Below are 15,889 nucleotides of genomic sequence, written 5' to 3' on the forward strand. Positions count from 1 at the left end.
CACCTCCCCAGTTATTTTTTGATGTAACAGAGGCATTTCAATGCAAGGCTCAGTTGGGAAACAGTTTATGCATTTATACATCAGTAGTGCTAGTCTCAGCTTTGCAGTGGTAATCCACTGGGGAAATGTGGCTGGCCCATGCACGGGGCAGGTGGAGCCCCTCATTGCCGATTCACCTACTTTACCCCAGCCCAACCTGGGAAGAAAAGTTCTGGAGAAAGGCCTCAAGTCAGAAGGAAAGGAATGAAGAAAAATGAGCGTATAAACCAGGGATAAGAGGAGCATCAGGGAGCCGTGCCTCCAAAGCTGAAGAAATCAGGGTGGTGAGTGAGAAAAGGCTCATGGTATAATTATGTTTGTGTCCAGAAAAATAACTGTGACTCAAAGCACAAGAGCACTTGTGGAAAAGCAAAAATAGCTTAGAGACTGCTTTCTTTACAGCACCACCACATAGGGTAGGGGTTGTGAGGGAAAGGTAGCATTCACTTTATTGTGAATTAAGGATAGCATGAGTTCAAGCAAACAGAATCTAGCACAGTGTAACGGCAGCAGCTCTGCCCTCACGGGAAAAAAAACACCAAAGTTGAGACATGCTGGTCAAACTAAAGAGTAAGAGGGAACTGCACAGGCAGTGGTGTCCTGGTGTCCTGGGAAGAGTACAGGGAAGCTGCCCGGTTGTGTAGGGAGGGGGTCAAGAAGGCCAAGGCACAGATGGAGCTGAGTTTGGCAAGGGATGTAAAGAAAAACAAGAAGGGCTTCTACAGGTATGTCAACCAGAAAAGGAAGGTTAAAGAAAGCACACCTCCTCGATGAACAAGAATGGCGACCTAGTATCAACAGAGGAGGAGAATGCTGAGGTACTCAGCAACTTCTTTGCCTCAGTCTTCACCGGCAACCTCTCTCCTCACCCCTCCTGAGTCGATGGACTGCAAGATGGAGACCAGGGGGGTAAAGCCCCTCCCACTGTATGGGAAGATCAGGTTCGAGACCACCTGAAGAACCTCAGTGTACACAAGTCTATGGGACCTGATGAGAGGCATCCCCGAGTTATGAGGGAATTGGCTGATGTAGTTGCCAAGCCACTCTCCAGGATATTTGAAAAGTCATGGCAGTCAGGTGAAGTCCCTGGTGACTGGAAGAAGGGGAATGTTGTGCCCATTTTTAAAAAGGGAAGAAAGGAGGACCCTGGGAACCACCGACCTGTCAGCCTCACCTCTGTGCCTGGGAAGACCATGGAACAGATCCTCCTAGAAGCTACGCTCAAGCACATAGAAAACAGGGAGGTGATTTGAGACAGCCAGCATGGATTCACCAAGGGCAAGTCCTGCCTGACCAACCTAGCGGCTTTCTATGAAGGAGTGACTGCATCAGTGGACAAGGGAAAAGCAATGGATGTCATCTATTTGGACTTCTGTAAAGCCTTCGACACAGTACCCCACAACATCCTTCTCCCTAAAGTGAGGAGATACAGATTTGATGAGTGGACTGTTTGGTGGGTAAGGAATTGGCTGGATGGTCGCATCCAGGGGGTAGTGGTCAACAGCTCAATGTTCAGATGGAGACCGGTGACAAGTGGAGACCCTCAGGGGTCCGTACTGGGACCAGTGCTGTTTAATATCTTCATCAATGACATAGACAGTGGGACTGAGCACACCCTCAGCAAGTTTGCAGATGACACCAAGCTGAGCGGTGCAGTTGACATGCCAGAAGGATGAGATGTCATCCAAGGGACTTGAATAAACTGGAGAGGTGGGCCTGTGTGAACCTCATATGGTTCAACAAGGCCAAGTGCAAGGTCCTGCACCTGGGATGGGGCAACCCCCAATATCAATACAGGCTGGGGGATGAAGGGATTGAGAGCAGCCCTGTGGAGAAGGACTTGGGGGTACTGATGAAAAGCTGGACATGAGCCAAGAATGTGCACTTGCAGCCCAGAAAGCCAACCGAATCCTGGGCTGCATCAAAAGCAGCGTGGCCAGCAGGTCGAGGGAGGTGATTCTGCCCCTCTACTCTGCTCTGGTGACATCTCACCTGGAGTACTGCGCCCAGCTCTGGAGCCCTCAGCACAAGAAGGACATGGACCTGTTGGAGCGGGACCAGAGGAGGGACACAAAAATGATCCGAGGGCTGGAGCACCTCTCCTATGAGGACAGGGTGAGAGAGTTGGGGTTGTTCACACTGGAGAAGAGAAGGCTGTGGGGAGACCTTATTGCGGCCTTTCAGTACATGAAGGGGGCCTATAGGAAGGATGGGGACAATCTTTTTAGCAAGGCCTGTTGTGACAGGACAAGGAATAATGGATTTAAACTAAAGAAGAATAGATTTAGCCTGGACATAAGGAAGAAACATTTTACAATGAGGGTGGTGAAGCACTGGAAGGGGTTGCCCAGAGAGGTAGTGGAGGCCCCATCCCTAGAAACATTGAAGGTCACATTGGACAGGGCTCTGAGCAACCTGATCTAGTTAAAGCTGTCCCTGCTCCCTGCAGGGGGGGTCGGGCTAGATGACCTCTAAAGATCCCTTCCAACCCAAAGCATTCTATGATTCTAAAACCAGAGCTTTGCTTTCAGCCACTGTTAAGGATTTGCCAACAGCCAGAAAGACCTGTAGGAGGCCTGCTGGTCCATGAGCCTTGTGTAAAGGAGAACAACCAACTCCCCACCTCAATTCAGAACAGCAGGTTTCCTGTGTTGAAATCTTCAACAAGCAGAACAGGGTCTGCTCTAACCTCTCTGCCCTGAAGCCATTCAGCATCCTTCAGATTCATATATGCTTTGTATGGTTTTATGTACATGCATAGATTTTTATATGATTTATATTTTTTTAATATACATATAATTTTTATATTTATATATAAATGTTGGAGCCTGTTGTTTCAGTCCCACTTGAAGTTTCTGTCACCCTTTACAAGTTTTCAGGATGGAAAAGACAATTCCCCTCTTCAAGGATAAGCATCCAGAGAACTACAGGCTGGACAGCCTCAGCCTCACCCCCACCCTCAGGCAGGTGATGGAGCAAACCCTCCTGGAAAACATTTCCCGACATGCAAAGGAGGACAAGGAGGCAATGGGAGCAGTCAGCATGGATTTAGAAAAGGGGAATCACACCTGAGCAGCCCAAGAGCCTCCCTCAATAAGAGGACTGGCATGGTGGATGAGGGGAGTGCAAGGGATGCTCCTTGTCTTCACTTCAGCAAGGCTTTCCACACCATCTCCCATAACACCCTCACAGACAAACCAATGAAGCAGTGATGTGGATGGAAAACTGGCTGAACAGCCCAGCTCAAAGGGCTGTGACAAGCAGCAAAGTCCAGCTGGATGTCAGTGACAGGAGGCAGAACCCAGGCATTGAGGCTGGGGCCAACACTGTCCAGCACCGTTATTAGGGACCTGGACCACAGGACAGAGCACACCCTCAGCACACTTGCAGCCAGCACAACATTGGAAGGAGTGGTGGATACAGCAGATGAGTGCACTGCCAGTCCGTGGGATCTCAACAGGCTGCAGAAACAGGCCAACAGAAACCTCATGAAGTTCAACACAGGCAAAGTCCTTCATGTGTGGAGGAATCACCTCCTACTGCAGGCACCAGTACAGGCTAGGTTCCAACCAGTTGGAAAGTAACTTTGTAGACAATAACCTGGAGGTCCTGGTGGACATTTGAGTTGAACACAAGCCAGCAACATGCCCTTGTGACAAGGAAGGCCAACAGCATCCTGTGTTGCATTAAGAGCAGCAACCAGCAGTGGTGAAACCACATGTGGAATATATATTCCTAAAACAGCTGGGGTTGCAAGGCATGCCTGGAGATTGTCCAAGTTCAACCCTGTGCTCAAAGCAGGGTCACCTGTAACAGGCTGCTCAGGATCTCATCCAGTCAGGTTTTATATACCCCCAGGGATGGAGACTCCCCAGCCTCCCTGGACAACCGGATCTAGTTGCTGATCACCCTTAAAATTACAAAAAAAAAAAGTTTCTTCTTACACTTAACTGGAATTTCCTGATTTTCAATGTGAGCCCATTGTCTCTTGTCCTGCCCCTGGACAACTGAGAGCAGTCTGGCTCCCTCATCTCTACTCCCCCCCCAGACATCTGTACCCAAGGATAAGACCCCCTGAGCCCTCTCCTCCCCAGGCTGAACAGCCCCAGCTCTCCCAGCCCTTCCTCACATCTCAGGTGCTCCAGACCCTCAGGGATCTTTGCAGCCTTTGCTGGACTCGCTCCAGTCTGTCCACATCTTCCCCATCCTGGGGGGAGCCCAGCCCTGGACCCAGTGCTCCAGACAGGTCTCCCCAGGGCTGAACAGAGGGGCAGGATCGCCTCCCTTCACCTGCTGGCAGAGCTCTGAATGCAGCCCAGGGTGCTGGGGGACTTATTTGTCACAGGAGCACATGGCTGGCTCATGGCCTACTCTGTGACCACCAGGAGCCCCAGGTCCTTATCTGCAGAGCTGTACTGTGTCCAGTGCTCCAATTTCAAGAGAGACATGGACAGAATGAAGCAACTCCAGCAAGAGGCCACAAAGGTGACTGACGGACTAGATAATCTGACATAGGAGGAGAGGCTGACAGCCTGAGCTGTTCAACCTGGAGAAGAGACAGCTCAAGAGGATCTGATCCATGTGCATAAATATCTGATGGAGGGCATACAGAAAACAGAGCCAGTCTCTTCTCAGCAGCACCCAGTGACAAGAGTCAATGGGAACAAACTGAAATACATTTAAACATAAAGAAAAGCTTTTTTCACTGTAGGAGCGATGAAACATGGGAACAAGTTGCCCAGAGAGGTTGCGGTGTCTGCACTGGAGGTATATAAAACCAGACTGGCAATGGTCCTGGGCAACCTGCTCTAGCTGACACTGCTTTGAGCAATGGGTTGGTCTTAATTATCTCCAGATGTCCCTTCCAACTTCAACAGTTCTGTAACTAAATGCTCCAATAAATATCGCAGAGGAGCCTACCACAATGAACCATTTTCCTTTTGAGTGGACACAAACCCATAGCGGGGCATAAAAAGATCTCATAGAAGTCAAGCACACTCCAAGAAACACAGTTCAGCTTTCACTATTCTAAAATTGTATGGAGAAGGCATGACAGCTCAAGAAAGCAAACAGCCTTCCCTGTTGACAGGGAAACAGGCTGAAATACTGCTAAAGCAATCACCTCCTTCACAGCTTCAAAAGAATTGCTAAAATACTGCAATGCCTCTAGAGTTCAGAATGACCCCCGTGACTTCTAAACAACTCCAAAATATATACCCAGTACAATCCTAGTCTATGGAAGGGGGAAAAAAAAACCAAACCAAACCCCAAATCAGAAAATCTGCAAAAACCCAATCACCTCCAGAAAGATTAAGTCCATTTCAGGCTACCTCACAGAATGGATACATTACTTGAGAGGTTCTAGTTTACTCTTTGCCACAGACTTCATAGGCAGCTTTTAGGAGAACAGCCTCTGGGTCTCTATTCCTTTCTTCTAAGCTTTGCCTACCACATCTACCTAGTCTGTCCTAGTTTGTGGATTATCATCTCTGCATTTCATACGTTTCTAGTCTAAGTGATGCACTGCCAATCATTTTCTGCCTTCTATTTCTAGCTAGATGCAGTGTCACATTACATCTCATCTATATTAATGGCCAGCTGCTGCCAAAAGTAGTAGTCTGACCTCTTCCCACCACTCCATGTGCTTCTGCCACTTGTGCCAGGTCTAGCAATCAGGAAGCTGCAGCATGTGCTGGTTCAGCAAACCAATCTCAAAGAAAACTTAACACTAGTTTTCCATCCTATCAGTGAGCCAAAGGACTTCATCTTGGGCCTTCGCAATTGCCAGACACATTGCAAACAATCTAGAGCACAAGCCTGAAGCTAGACACATGGAGAAGGGTGTGTGGCAGGAGATCAGGAGTGACCCTTTCAGTGACAATCTGTTAGCATTACACATAAGGTGAAAGAGCATCCTATGATTAAAAAGTTGTTTCAAGACAATTACTGCAATTCTTGATTATTCAGTCCCATTTCCTTGCCTCCAAGTGATCACGACTGTGGCCAGGGTAGAACAGATGGCTTTGAGGGCATTTGCTTATGAAAATTTCCTGGCAGTAGTTAAAGATCATACGGCTACATCGGTATCATCAGATCTTAAGTCGCAAGCTATGGTATGTCAATATAACAGCAATTCCTGTGAAAAACAATATGCTGGTTCTTCAGCGGCTTTTCATTTTCTGCTGCAGCAATTCAGAGAAGTACAAAGCACTTTTTTGCCTCAAGGGCACTCATGGGAACAAAGAGCTGCTACCTATAAGAAGATAATGGTATCCAAGGCCCAGCAGAGAAAAACTATGGGACACTTAAAATATACGGTTGACGCACTCAAATTGTTCTACGCATACCACCAGAAAAGACAACAGGGAACATTTGTTGGGGGTTCAAAAGAACGAAAAATCATTAATGATCTCCTAACTTATGGACAGCTAGGAAAAACTCAAGTGACCAAGGGAGTCCTGCTGTATGGATACACTGTTGAGCACATTTGTTAATGCTCCAGATGAGCAACTGGAAGGAAATACCAGTTCTGAGATATGAAGAATATGAACCTTATGGGGAAGAGAAAAAGAAAAGACAGTGAGCAACAAAACATCAGGCTTAGGTGGCACTAAAAGAATCTGTCACTGTTTTTATTCCATGTGTATTTTTAGGAGCCTCAGGAAAGACATGCCAAGTAGGTATTTTCAGAAGGTTAGTGACACTTGCAATAACAACCGAGCCAAAAGATCATATCAAATACATTCTCCAGTGTATGGATATGGGAATAAACGGAACTGAAGTTGGCCAGTCTCTTCCAGACACCTTTGGACTGTCAAGTGACAAACCTAGTAGACACATATCAGACACAGAAAAATACCTAGATCTACAGCATTACTCTGACAACAAAAACTTGCTGGACTTTGGGATGTTTGTATTACTATAATTTGTGATGAAAGTTAAATGGTAAAAGTAAAACTGAATTGGCATCACGACAGGTTTGTTTAATGCAAACAGCCTTCTCGAGACATCACTTTTGCACAGCTTATTTTTGAACCCACTACTTCAGAAGCAGAGGTATGCTTCCAGGCAATGCCCATTTCTGCAGGCTGGCAGGAGATTTTTGTGTCTTATTCCAATGCTTCATAGCTGCTTGGACTTGGAATGGGATACTGCAAAATGTGAAAGCTGTGGAAGTAATGCACTGAGTTTTCTCTCTTTACACTTCTCCTACAGCCTGCAAAGAAACACGTGAACAGAACTGACAGGACACTACACAGTTTCACTTCTACCTACAAAACTACTGTTGTAATTGCTAACATCTTTCATGCTGTTCCATATAATCTATTAATAACGAAACATCTTAAAATTAGCAGTATCTACAAGACAATGACAAATATACATCCTGTTCAAATTTACTCAGTTATCTTTAATAGCTCTTTAAGTGTTATATAAACCAGTTAAAAACTAAAATCAAATTTTGTCTATATCGATAGCAGTAAGCCTGACAAATTCATCAAGTAGATGCTCAGGCCTTTTCAACTCTGCCACAGGAAAATACCAAAGTTAACTTCTGGGTTACAGTGGCTTGCTTTAGCAACATTCGGGGCACAGAAAACTTTTAATATTAACTGCCAAACAAACCTTAAAACGCACCAGTGTTACCTATTTTATAACAGCACAAAGAATGAAGCATGAGCACCAGGCAGAGAATACACATAATTACCTCACAAGTGATGCTGAAGCCACATACACGTATATTAAAGTTACATTTCACTAAGCAGACTAATTAAAAGTAAATTACTGATATGCAAGTAGTAATACGTATTCTGTTCATAACTCACATTTATTCCCAAGACATAGATATACAGTTACATGAATAATATTCAAAGACCACACGAAAACTGAAGTTTTGAATACACAAGGTTTAGAAACTAGCTTTGTACACCCTGAAGTTCAAATTATTTGAGAATAGGAACTCATCAGCTAAAAAATTTTGTAAGACCCATGCCTGAACTGTTAGTCTTAAGAACTGACTGTGGCAGCCATTTAATAAACTCTCCAATGAGCTAAGCTAAATGATGGCCTGAAGAAAACGACTAGTTAAAATGGCAAAGAACATCCTTTACTCAAGGAAGTCTCCCTTTTCATAAATGTGTATTTCAGTGGAAGGCTACAGTCCAGCCTGTCCCTCTCTCCCTGTGTTGTATATCAAAATAACCTAAGTGTCAGAGAATGGTTTGCCTCATTTTTACCCTGGGAAGAAAAGAGCAACATACTGAAGCAAGAAAGAAAGAAAGAAAAAAAAAATACTGCTGCCCCTCATTTAATGGTTTTACATGTGAACACTTCTGCAGCCAAAACTGCAGTGACATCCAAGCCCTTCTGCACATGAAATGGAAGGGTTTATATACATGGATTTTTTTTTTTTATAAATTTGGTTGCTAAATGAGAAAATTCTTGTATTTCCAGAACACAAAGATCAAGTGCAATGTTTCAACTCACAGATCTCAAACATGTACATCTAAGCCTTGAAACTACCAGTTTAGCAAAGGTCCCCCAGCTTGGCCCTTCCCTTCCTACACCTGATTCTACTTAAGAGTTTATAAAGTCAACTTTTTCCCCCGTGAGGGCAGCCAAGCATTAGAACAGGTTGCCCAGTCTCTTTACTTGGAGATTTTCAAGACTAGACTGGAGACAGCCCTGAGCAAGCTGGTCAGACCGCAGAGCAGATCCTCCTGTGAGCAGAAGCTTGCACCAGAGACCTCCTGAGGTCCCTTCCACCCCAAATTATCTCATAATCCTGAGTTTTGAGATTTTGCAGGTAGCCCTGAAAAACCGCTTATTTGCTCACTTTTCTCTCCCTACCTGCTTCTTCTGAGAAAAATATTGGGTAAGGTTTGGTTCTGCTTATTACTACATAATAATAATAAAAAAAACCCAACCAAAAAACCAAAACACTAAAAAAATTCAGCATCAGTTTTTCTGGAGAAACTGCCTGATCAGAGTGCCTAACTGGCAAGAACCACAAGTTGGGTTTCAATGCAGCTGACTCAGTCCTATATCAATCTACCTAAATCTCTTCACCAGGAGAAGACTGGAAAGGGGAAGCAGATGATACACAGTATTTCACAAGGGATATTGTTAATGTGGATCTTTCAGACATTTGGTTTGCAACATTACTCCCTAAATCTGCAGTGGCACACCTCATGGGAAGCAAACTGCAGCCTTTCTTAAGTAGCCTTTTTAAGTCAGTTTTGCCAGTGAAGTCACTGTATCACCTGGGGACATCTTCAATATTGTAAATACTAGCGAAAATTCTTAAATAGAAAGGTATTTCAACTGCACCTCTAACAAAAGTAGCAGCTGCTACTTTAAAAAAAAAAAGGTAGTGATTCAGGGGAACACAGAAGGCTGAAGGATGTCAGGTGATGACTCTCCCTGGGGTGATTTAACTTTCTCCAGCCTGCTATCTGCTCCATGCTTCTGTCAGAGGTTATCATGCCACAGCAGGAGCAACAAAGTGAAGGTGCACCCAAAGTGAATCTGTACGAACTTACAGGCTTCCAAAGAGTGATGCTATCATGTTTTCCTTTCTGCCACACTTGCTGTAGAGAGACTAGCCTCCAGCAAGAGGAAACAGCACCCTGAAAGTCCAGGGGGATGACACGGCAGGACAGACAGACGACAATGACATAAGACTGTCAGGGCAGTTTCTGATCACCCCATAGATCTCTGAACTAGAGGGACTAACTACCTCACCAGCCTGAGCACTCACGCCCATGGTGAGTGCAAACCTCTACAAGAAGTACTGAAGAGCAGATGTAGTTACATTTTTCAGAGCTCCAAGTCAAAAGAAGAGATAGCACACTTTAGGGTGGTAAAAGCAGCTGCTGTCCAATGGCTCATGACCATGCTGCTGCTGAATCATCTGCTGAACTCACACACTAACTTATTTACAATAAAGTGGAACTGATTCTCATTCTCCTTCAAGCAGAGTAGATGCCTGGAACCAGGAACCACCAATTGTATCCCAGGGTAGTCATTCCTGCTCAAGAACCAATGTGCAGTGATTTACCTAAAGGACCAAGTCATCAGAAAAACTAGATGGGCACTGATGCTATAAGGCTAACTGAGGAAGATTGCTAGATGGAGGAAGCTGCAGCCAAAGGGGAATGTGTCATTGACAGGACACTATGATCACTAGAACTTCACCAAGAGAACTTCCATTTTCAAGAAGTATTACGAAGCACGACCACAACAGTTAATCAGAATACCTTCTGCCTTATCTGAAGCACAGACTTTCAACTGGACATTTTTCTAAGTATTTATTGTTCATTTCCATTACAAAGTAGAGCATCAGCCTGAACTTATTGTCATATCCTGACATTTCTTACTAAGAAAAATTGGAAGTCTATAGAGTGATCATATCATACTGTAGGATTTCAGATTAAATTGGATACAGTCACAAGCCAACCACCACAAGAAAACAATTTATGACATGAATGTATTAGCAGTGGAAATATTAATACAGACAGGGCCTTCTTGCTAGGAAAAAAGCTCAGAAAGAAACTGAACTTTTTAACAATTCCACTGTCTACCTAAAATCCCTCCACTGTATTAGAAAGAACTCTAAGTCCTAAGCAGTAAGCCCACAAACATCAATATTCTATCACACACAAAAAAGGCCAAGAAATTCTTCTATTATGGCAGAAAAAAACGCTCTTTTCCAAGATTAGAAATGCAGAATGCTAAATGCTACTGTTTTCCCTTCAATAGCTTGTCAGAAAAACTGAGGGAATACAATCAGTGACTATAACCAACCACTTTGGAGTTTATATTCTCAGCAAGGAAGTGAGAAAATGGAATTCTCATGTCTACATTAGGTCCACAGACACCTCTCTGAAGTATTCTACAATAACTGCTCCAAAATAAAAAAAACAAAAAAAAAATTACAATTAGTTAAAGCTAAGATCAAATGAGGAAAACAAAAAAATTAGTGTTCAACAGGATGGACTGATGTGAATCACCTATTTTAATCATGATTTAGATCAGTCAGCAGGAATCCTCGATTTAATCTATTTTGACCTTATTTTGTATCCAGGCATTACTCAAAAGCTCTGTACTCCCTGACTGTTAAAACATCTCAATTTGCAAACACATTAATGATCGTGTTAACTTTACTATTGCTTCCTGCAGTGGAGGCTATTACACATTTATGCATATTGTTTTAAAGTAATAGCATAGCTTAATAAAAATACAAAGATTAAGAATTTTAAAAAGGTTAGTAGAAACGGTTATTGGATCATGTATTTCTTAAACATTATGTCCTGAAGTTGTTTCAAGCTGCACATGAAATCTAGAATTCAGTCAAAATCACGAAGTTTAAAACTCAACTCAAAAAGAAGCATAAAATTAAGGAAAAAGGAACATTTTAGCAGCCATTATGAATTTAAAAATGACTTATTAAAGCAGTGCCACACAATGTTAATAAACTGATTTTCTGGTCAAAAGCAACTAAACTTTCAGAAATCCAAACAACATTAAAGCGCACTCAAAGAAACCAGGCTGAGTCAGTTTAACCATCCACTGGTAGCAGAAGAGAAGCGGTCCTTCTCCTCTGCAAAACATGCATGCTCCTGTTTCTTCCCATACTTGCCCGACACCTTAGGATGCCAGTTCTAATTTTTAACCCAACAGAAATTCACTCTGCAGAAGTAAAAACTTAAGTTCTTATTCCAGCAGGTGAGAAAGCTGAATAACCTCACTGAGGGGCAAGAAACACTAGAGGCTGACATGAAGGCGGTCAACTGCCTGCTCAAGAGTTGGGAGAAACATGACCGTATTTTTCAGCAACAGTAAACAGTCAGAGCTGCACAAGACAAGGATACTGTGTGAAGAGAAGCCAAGTCAAGCTGATCCCCATGACTGGTTCTGCTGCCCCATGCCATCCCTCACACCAGCTCTAGTGTCTGTTGGATCTTTCCACTGATTACCCTGCAGGGAGCTTTTCACTTCTTTCTAAACTAACAAGCTGAATCAACCCACAGCAGAAGTTCAGGAAGCAACTACGCAAAAGCAGCAGCAGGAGCACGATCTCCCCTTTCAGGCAGCTAGGAGCTGTTAGACCACCTCAGCTGTTGTCCATCCCTCCTCAACCCACAATTAAAATCAGCTTGAAATTTAAACCAAGCTATGCCAATCAAGATCAGGGATACTATGTCCCTAACTCTCCCACCCCACCTCTGACCAAACATGACCACCTTCTTTCCCATGCAGCAGCCCTGGTACTTCTCCTATTCTTCAGTGGGTTAGACTTCATCACAAAGACTAAATAAGCAGCTTAACACATGATATGGTAATATTCACAACACTGGAGCTCATCTTAAGTTTGAGATGTTTTCTTTCCGATTTATGACCAGAACAATTGTCTAATGTGTTGGAATATTAGGACTCAAACCAATCACGTGAGTATGCTTTGAAATAAAATGAAACCCTAAGACAGGTTATTAACTCCAAATCAAAACCAGTTTAATATATATTCAAAATCCATTTTTTTTTTTTTTGGTCTGTTCTGTATTCAATCTGGCAAGCTTCCAAAAATGAAACAGCATTTTTTGTTAATTTAGTTTCACTTTCTGGACTCAACTTACTAACCAGGCTCACAGCTCCTGTCTGAAGTGCTTTCCTGTCAAATTCAAAAAGTTTCATATTTACATTGTTTATTTTTTGAGGTTTGTATCTCCAGCATTAAAGTCTGGCTGATTCTCTAGAATGCAACATTTTAGGAACTTTCCTGACTGAAGGATGAGTTCCTGTGCATTCCTTCATAAGAGTCAGCACAAGATTTTCCACTGGGGAGGGATGGGAAAGAAGGCAAGAGGCCCAACAGCAGCCCTACTTTCCACCCACATTTTCAAATACAGGCTGGTCCTTGGCCCCTTGTCTGCCAAGACAGGCAAGTCCTAGGGCTGCCTGAATTATCAGTCTTCCCTCACTCGCTCTCAACATAGCATTATGCAGCGCATTACTTTCCTAACACACCCCTTCTCCAGCATACCTAGCACACCACCACGTAGCGGCAGTTGTCTTCAGTTCCTCTAGGCAGATGGCTGATACCCGAGCTTTGGTGGCGATGTCATGCTAAGGAGACTTCCCATCCTATCCCCTATATATTTCCTAAATTGTGCTAGGAACCATATTCAGGACATTGCTCCTAGCTTAAATCACTGAAAGAAAATACTCTTTTTTTAAAACTCTGATTGCTTTCTGATCCAGAACGCAGTGCAGCCAGGCAAACAGTTGTCTGTGCAATTCAATGGCTGTGAACGAATGTCAGCCAAGCCTACATTGCTGCTGCCACCCCTGTGCCACTGAACTCATCCCACAGGTGGATCAAAGCTTTCACAGCCCCTTTATGCCGCTACTGTCCTTTAACCTGAAATAAATAAAGAAGCCAAAATAGGACAAAGAATTCATCTTAGCTTTTTTTCAAAAAAGCAAAATGCTGAGGGGGAAAAAACCCCACCCACCTCTTCCTTTCTTAGTAAAATATCAAGACCAATACATAATAAAAGCCTTACCTGTTGGAACAGCATCCATAAAGTGAAAAACAAAACGTGCCTGACCTCTATACCCCACTGACTTTTTATTGCTCTCTGCAGCACGAATCCCCTACAACCCTCAATGCTATCACTGCTATAACGTCAGTGTAAGTACGTGACAATACAGAATAGGAAGTAATTCAGCACACTGCCTGTGGCTCTTTAGCAATATGGCGAAGTTCAGCTCCCACCAGAAGAGAACTAGTGTGAATATTTCACAATAATGCTGTGTTTAATTAACAAAACCTACAAGCAATTGGTGAAACTTGAGACAAAGATTCTGAATACTGTGATGCCTAGATCAGCATGGGCTCCAATATGTCTCTCCAACTTTACAGATGACAGGAGTTTAATAGCCACGTTTTTTCAGCCAAGAAATTACTCAGGGATCAGACCTGTGATTCTCTGCCCCTCAGGATAGAGGAAAAAAAACCAGGCAGATTCTTTTAACTTGTAAGATTACATTAGTACATTTTGTACCAATAACAGGAAGAATGCTTCATTACAGTTTTTATTTATGAGTAAAAGATAAAATAAATTTAAGTAAAAATTCACACATATTCAGGAATTTCAAGGGAAGAGGGAAGAAACCTCATCTGTAAAATATTCTAATCCTGCTACCTCCAGTCCCCCCAGTCTGGCTGGAAGAAACGGCTGTCCCACAGAATTTTTTTTTTTTTTAATAGCATACCTTTCAAATAAGCATTTCCAATTCATTCATCAACACTGTTCAAACAGCAAATTACCTTAAGACTGGAATCTTAGGGTAATTTAAAGAAAACTTAATGAAATATCTATTCATCTGTCCTAACTTGCCTCCTAAGAAGCAAAAGAGCTGCTCTTCCAGATCCTATCGGGAGGGACAAATCCACACCTCAGTAATCAAACACATACCTCACACTGCCTCCCACAGAAGAAAAGAGGTCAATAAGCCTTTTCCCATTTCCTGCAACTCCCCTCAATAGCCCTTCTCCCTTTTTCAGGAGGAAGGTCTCCCTCCCAAGAGACCAGAAGGGCTGCCCTTCTATCTATAAAGGCGATTCCCCTTTGTCTTAACGACTACGAAAAGATATCTGAAAAAAATAAATACATGTCTTATCCTCGAGCAATAGTGCTCCGATCAAAGCCCAGGGGAAACGATTCTTTCACGCTGGGACAGACAGTAGGAGCTTGCGAGAAGCAGCGCATCCCTCTCCACCCCGAAGGGATTACACTCCCCCATGCCACAGCAGCTAAGGCTACCCCACTTTCCACCCCCCCAAGGATGAACTCCGTCCCAAGGAAGGCACAGGCCCTGTTCCACTGCCCTCTTCCCCGCCCTCGCCGCTCAGGAACAGGGCCCCGTCGCCCGCTGAGCCGAGGGCTCCTCTCTAGCATCCCCCCGAGGGCTGCTGCCGGCGGAGCCTCGGCTCCCCGGCCCGCGGACGAGGCACAGACCCCTGCCCGGCGGCGACCACCTCCCGGTGCCGCCCTCGGGCGAGAGGCGCCGCTTCCAGGTCCTCGGCCCGCCCGCCCGGGCCGCGCTCGGGTCTCGCCCGCGCCCCGCCGCCGTCGCCGAGGCGGGCCCGGCGCCCCGGGGCGAAGCTCCCCGTCCCGGGGCAGTAGGCCCCGGAAGGAAGCGGGCAGGGGCGCCGGGGCTGCTGGCGCGGAGCGGCGCCCCAGGGCCCGGCGCGGCCTCCCCGGCCCCACAACTAACTTGTGGGACGCTCCGCCCGGCCGCGGCCCCGCGCAACAAGTTCCCGGGCAGGCCCCCGCCCCGCCGCCGCGCTCTCACCTCCGCCATGTTCGCTGCGCGGGCGGGCCGGCGGGCGGCGGCGGGCGGGGGGGGGAGGGCCGGGGAGGGGTCACATCGCCGCCGCGGCGGAGGAAGCGGCGCCGGCGGGTCACGGTCTGCGCGGCGGCGGCGGCGGCAGCCGGGGAGCGGCGGGGGGGTGGGGGGGGGGGGCGGGCAGAGGGAGGGGGCACGCCACGCACTACGTCACCGCGCACAGCTCCACCGCCCGCCGCCTCCCTCCCCGCGGCGCGCGGGAAGCCTGCTGGGCGCGCCCCCCGCCTGTCACTCAGGGCGGCGGCCCCGCCCCCGCCGGCCCCGCCCCGGCGGGCGCCCTGTCAGCGGGGAGGCGCCGGGCCGCGCCCCGCGGCCGCCCGCCCCTCAGGGCCCCGCAGCGCCGGCGGCCGTGCGCCTCTCGGCAGGGTCGGCTTTATAAAACGATGTGCCCCCGTCGCGGTGCCGCTCCCTCCCGCCTGGCGCCTGACCCGGCAGTCGT

General features: G+C 45.9%; 1 protein-coding gene across 3 annotated transcripts in view; it reads right to left on the reverse strand.

Annotated features, from left to right (window-relative positions):
- The window catches only part of MIER1 (MIER1 transcriptional regulator), a 43,831-nt gene extending 28,219 nt beyond the window's left edge, over positions 1 to 15,612 (reverse strand). For 2 of the 3 annotated variants that reach the window (XR_012831051.1, XM_075710443.1), the window contains exon 1: positions 15,397 to 15,426. Coding sequence is in view for 1 of the 3 variants with exons in the window: in XM_075710443.1 (XP_075566558.1) it covers positions 15,397 to 15,405 (9 nt within the window). In the remaining 2 variants the exon portion in view is untranslated. Of the gene's footprint in view, positions 1 to 15,396; positions 15,427 to 15,596 lie in introns of those variants that run through there. The other variant, XM_075710444.1, reaches the window with a different exon arrangement.
- Between the last annotated feature and the right edge of the window lie 277 nt (positions 15,613 to 15,889).

Source organism: Pelecanus crispus, chromosome 5 (genome assembly GCF_030463565.1).
Source record: "Pelecanus crispus isolate bPelCri1 chromosome 5, bPelCri1.pri, whole genome shotgun sequence".
NCBI classification, from domain to species: domain Eukaryota; kingdom Metazoa; phylum Chordata; class Aves; order Pelecaniformes; family Pelecanidae; genus Pelecanus; species Pelecanus crispus.